The 4,700-nt window shown below is 35.4% G+C and overlaps 1 protein-coding gene across 1 annotated transcript in view; it reads right to left on the minus strand.

Annotated features, from left to right (window-relative positions):
- The window catches only part of LOC106883728 (macrophage mannose receptor 1), a 299,961-nt gene that overhangs the window by 38,726 nt on the left and 256,535 nt on the right, over nucleotides 1-4,700 (minus strand). The window contains exon 34 of the mRNA XM_052968739.1: nucleotides 979-1,110. Coding sequence (XP_052824699.1) covers nucleotides 979-1,110 — 132 coding nt within the window. The remainder of the gene's footprint in view (nucleotides 1-978; nucleotides 1,111-4,700) is intronic.

The following is a 4,700-nucleotide window of genomic DNA, read 5'->3' on the forward strand; positions in this document are numbered from 1 at the left end:
CGGGTGGCACATAAAAGACACCATTTCGAGCGTGGCCGTTGCCAGTATCGCCTGACTGGCCTTCGTGCAGGTGACACGTAAAAGCACCCACTACACTCTCTGAGTGGTTGGCGTTAGGAAAGGCATCCAGCTGTAGAAACTCTGCCAAATCAGACTGGAGCCTGGTGTTGCCATCCGGTTTCACCAGTCCTCAGTCAAGTCGTCCAACCCATGCTAGCATGGAAAGCGGACGTTAAACGATGATGATGATGATGATGATGACTATTATTATTGTTTTAAAACAGATAACTAGGTGAGGACATGGGTGAGTGATTAAGAACTTTGCTTTACAACCATGTCATCTCAGGCTCAGTTCCACTATGGGTAAGTCTTTTATGAGTGAATCTGGTAATCGTTATCATCATCATTTAACATCTGTTTTCCCATGCTGGCATGGATTGGATTTTGGTAACAAGGATTGGTAAGTGGAAACTAACAAAGCCTATTATATGTGTGTGTGTGTGTGTGTGTATGTATGTTTATGTGAATATTTACATTCTATGCTCACATGAAAGATCACTGAGCTACAGAAGGTGTTCTGTCTTATTATCAACAAACTGCTTGGTAGTTCTGCACTTTCAAAGACAAATGGAATGAAAACTCACTTCAAAACACAGGTGAATGCTAGTGACAGAAAAGTCATCTGACTATTAAAACAAATCAATAATATGTATTCATCGAACCCATGCTAGCAAGGAAAAATGGGCATAAAACTAAACATAGACTATTGCATGCTTTGTACCTTTACTACCAAGGAATTCGCATGCTCCAATGCATCAAGACATGTGCATTAAAAACACTCAGTTTCTAAAAATCCAGACATTTTGGGATTTAGTTTAGTAACACAGGGCACGTCTATGGATCACAGGTAAAAATGAGTCATGGGATTGTGGTTGAAAATGCTTGTGGCCAAAGAAATAAACATAAGTCATTACTTACCGAATAATGAGAATCCTGGTAAACAACCTCCAGTTAGAACGGTTTCATGATGTTTATCTGAAATTTCATAGCTGTCTTGTCCTTTGCAAAGAACAGGAAATAAAGCGTAACAGTTGAGAGTGCGCCATTTTCCTGCAGAGAAAGATTAGAGAGTAAAAGAGAAAGATAGAAAGTGTGTGGAATTCATACTGACTTCTTATAGAGACACAAAACAACAAATTTATAATTGTTATTGTTGTTGCTTAACCCCCGGTCATTTCCGATCAAACAGACCTATGGTGAGGTGTTCTAGTTATAAATATCTCATCTTATTTTCAGACATTGTATTCCTAAGAATATCAGCAATGTCAGTTATTTACACTGTGTTCCATATAAATGTACACTATTTAATTAACTACATAGATGAATAGAGTATTATATGCAAACCAGGAGAGACTATTTGTGTTGTTTTCTGTCAAACTAATGTTACATTTATCAATTTAAATTACTAGTTCTCTTGGTTGCTGATGAATAAATGGAGCATCTTTTCTGATAAGATTATCTTCTTTGAAACAGGTCTTGTTGGAATTTTAGTTATTCTATGCCACTTTTACGCATTTAAATGCATATTAAAATGTACGTTAAACACCTTCCCCCCCCCCCCACAAAAAAAAACATTCCAAGTAGATTAAAATGTTTGAAACACTTGTCCATTATACAGGGTGTCCACAAAGTCTGGGTACATGGGGATTAATACATACTTTAAGAAATTATTATTTCTTATATTTCATTGTTTAAGTTATGATTTTAGTTACTCCATGTACCCAGACTTTGTGGACACCCTGTATAACAAGTACTAATGTAATGATGTCAGAAGTACTAAAGAGATATTGAATATATAATTGATAATCTTTCTGTCACTGAATCAATCTTTTGAACTTTTCAAGAGTTTGGTTGTTATATTAATTATTGTTGTTGACATTCAGGTCAGCCCTGGCTAAGAAGACATGACTTGAATGATCAAAGGCATTCATGCAAGGATCATTCTGTTGTTTTGTGAGGAGTATCCCAGATTTTTATTTTCAAAATAAATACATAGTTGTCCAGGTCATTTTAGTTTTTTTTTTCATGTGCTTAAAACATGAGTCAAGTACATGCAGTGAAGTACCTACAAAGAAATTTCAATACCACTATCTTATTTTTTAAAGAAAATATTTTTTAAAAATCATATGATTTTAGAAAATTTGAGAGAATGTGAAATAATTTGATTTTTACCAGTGCAGCTCCAAGTAGATAAAGCTATAAATAATAGTATGTAAATATTTGGTTAAAAAAACCTTTGCATAGAATAAGTCTAAGCCCACCTGCAAACTGTTTTTATCCAAAGTATCTTTTAATCCAGTATTTACAAGCTATTATTTATAGCTCTATCTGCTTTGAGTTCCACTAATAAAAACAAATTATTATTTTTTTTATATTTCTATCAATAAAAGCATTTCAACTGCAACCAACCCTCACCTTAAACTTTAACCATAAATCTTAAAATCCAAACCAAGACTATTTTCATAAATTGTATTAGATTTTATTTAGTATTACTGCATGAACTATCAGTTGCTTTTTTTTTTAAATTTTCTGTTTTGGACAGAAAAGTCCAAGATATCCCCACCACTTTTCTTTTTTTAATGGACATAGATAGGTACAGGCATGGCTGTGTGGTTAAGAAGTTCGCTTCCCAACTACATGGTTTTCAGTTCAGTCCCACTGTATGGCTCCTTGGACAAGTGTCTTTAATTGTAGCCCCAGGCTAGTAAAAGCTTTGTGAGTATATTTGGTAGGTGGAAACTGAAAGGAGATTGTTGTACACACACACACACACACACACACGTGCGTGTACAACAGTCTCTTTCAGTGTACACACACGTGTCTGTGTGTGTGTGTGTGTGTGAATGTATGCATGCATGTGTGAGTGTGTGTGTTTGTTTACATTTCATTCACTTATCTTGAAATCAGGAAAAGCAAGGGTTAGTGACGGGAAGGCGATCCATAATTAAAATAATGTCTCAAACATATTAGTTTAACCCATTCAACAAGGACAGCATTACCATCCTTTTAATACAATATGCTCTCTGCAGATTTACGCTCAATGGTACTTTAGCCATAACCTTCCTATTTTTTTGTATATAAGGGGAAAATTGTCTAGTGTAAGTTTTTTCTTTGTTTTTATCCTACATATTAAAGAGATTTAATTACTATTTTCCCTAACATTTGAATAAGCCAACCCACAACTGAATAAATGCCTTAGCATAACCTTACTTGCTTGTCTATGCTGTTTGTTGGCTTACCTCTACACACAGGTCAATTGCAATACAACTATGTTCACTCACTGTCACTTCTACCACTGCTATAATAGTCTCTTCTCTGAACCAACAAGCTGTGTACTATCCCAGCATAAACTAATTTGATTAGCTTAACTATCATACTCTCTTTATTGCAGCTGTCTCAGAACATTGACTCAATTCAGAGTGTCACAGGCAAAGTTTAATGATTAAAAAATTCAGTTTGTAACCACATAGTCCCAGGTTCAATTCCTCAGATATTACATATGAGGGGAATTTGGGAGATAATAACTGTGCAGAATGTTATATTGACTGGAAATAGGAAGGGCATCTGGCTATAGAAAATCTGCCTTAACAAATTTTGTCTGATCCATGCAAGCATGGAAAAGTAGATGTTAAAATGATAATGATTTTTGCTGATATATATATACACTTCAGAAATATACATACGTACATATGAATAGGCTTTAAACTGCAAGGTGTATATCTGATTATAAAATGATTACTTCTGTGTGTGTGTGCGTGTGTGTCTCTCTCTCTTTCTGTAATGTATATATCAGCAAAAATGTAAAGGTCAACGTGAAAACAAATAAAAATGAAGTTTTCAAATAAAGTCCTCTTGCAATATTTATTCTGTTATCAGCAATGTTGCAGGTCAGTCATTAGCCAGTTGGAAAAGACCAACTAATGATTGTATTGCTTACAAAATGCAATACAAATTAAATAAATGAAAAATAAATATTTTCCTCAACTTTTGATTTCCAGAAGTGCAATGTTCTAGAACCTCTTTGCTGTTTCCATTTCCCTACCAAATATTGGCACTGAAAAGTTCATCTACATCATACGGAGACAACAAGGGATGCTCAGTCAGCATGTGGCCTTTCATGACTTTTCATATATCATGTGCACTGTTATGATCATTTATTTGTACTTGTGTCAATGTTTATCTGAGATGAGTTGATGCAGCTCCACCCAGTGAATTCACAGCTGTGCATTCATTAGTGAAGTCTCATTTGAAATGTAATTTCCACAAGGTTTCTCAAAACAAGTATAACATCATGATTATATAAGCATAATAGTCCTTTTACTAAAATTTTGAAAACGTGCTCTTTAGACCTGACTAAAATATATTCTTATGATTTACTTTGTGTAATATATATCATCATCATCATCATCATCATCGTTTAACGTCCGCTTTCCATGCTAGCATGGGTTGGACGATTTGACTGAGGACTGGTGAAACCGGATGGCAACACCAGGCTCCAGTCTGATTTGGCAGAGTTTCTACAGCTGGATGCCCTTCCTAACGCCAACCACTCAGAGAGTGTAGTGGGTGCTTTTACGTGTCACCCGCACGAAAACGGCCACGCTCGAAATGGTGTCTTTTATGCGCCACCCGCACAAGCC

Source organism: Octopus bimaculoides, chromosome 6, assembly GCF_001194135.2.
Source record: "Octopus bimaculoides isolate UCB-OBI-ISO-001 chromosome 6, ASM119413v2, whole genome shotgun sequence".
NCBI lineage: Eukaryota > Metazoa > Mollusca > Cephalopoda > Octopoda > Octopodidae > Octopus > Octopus bimaculoides.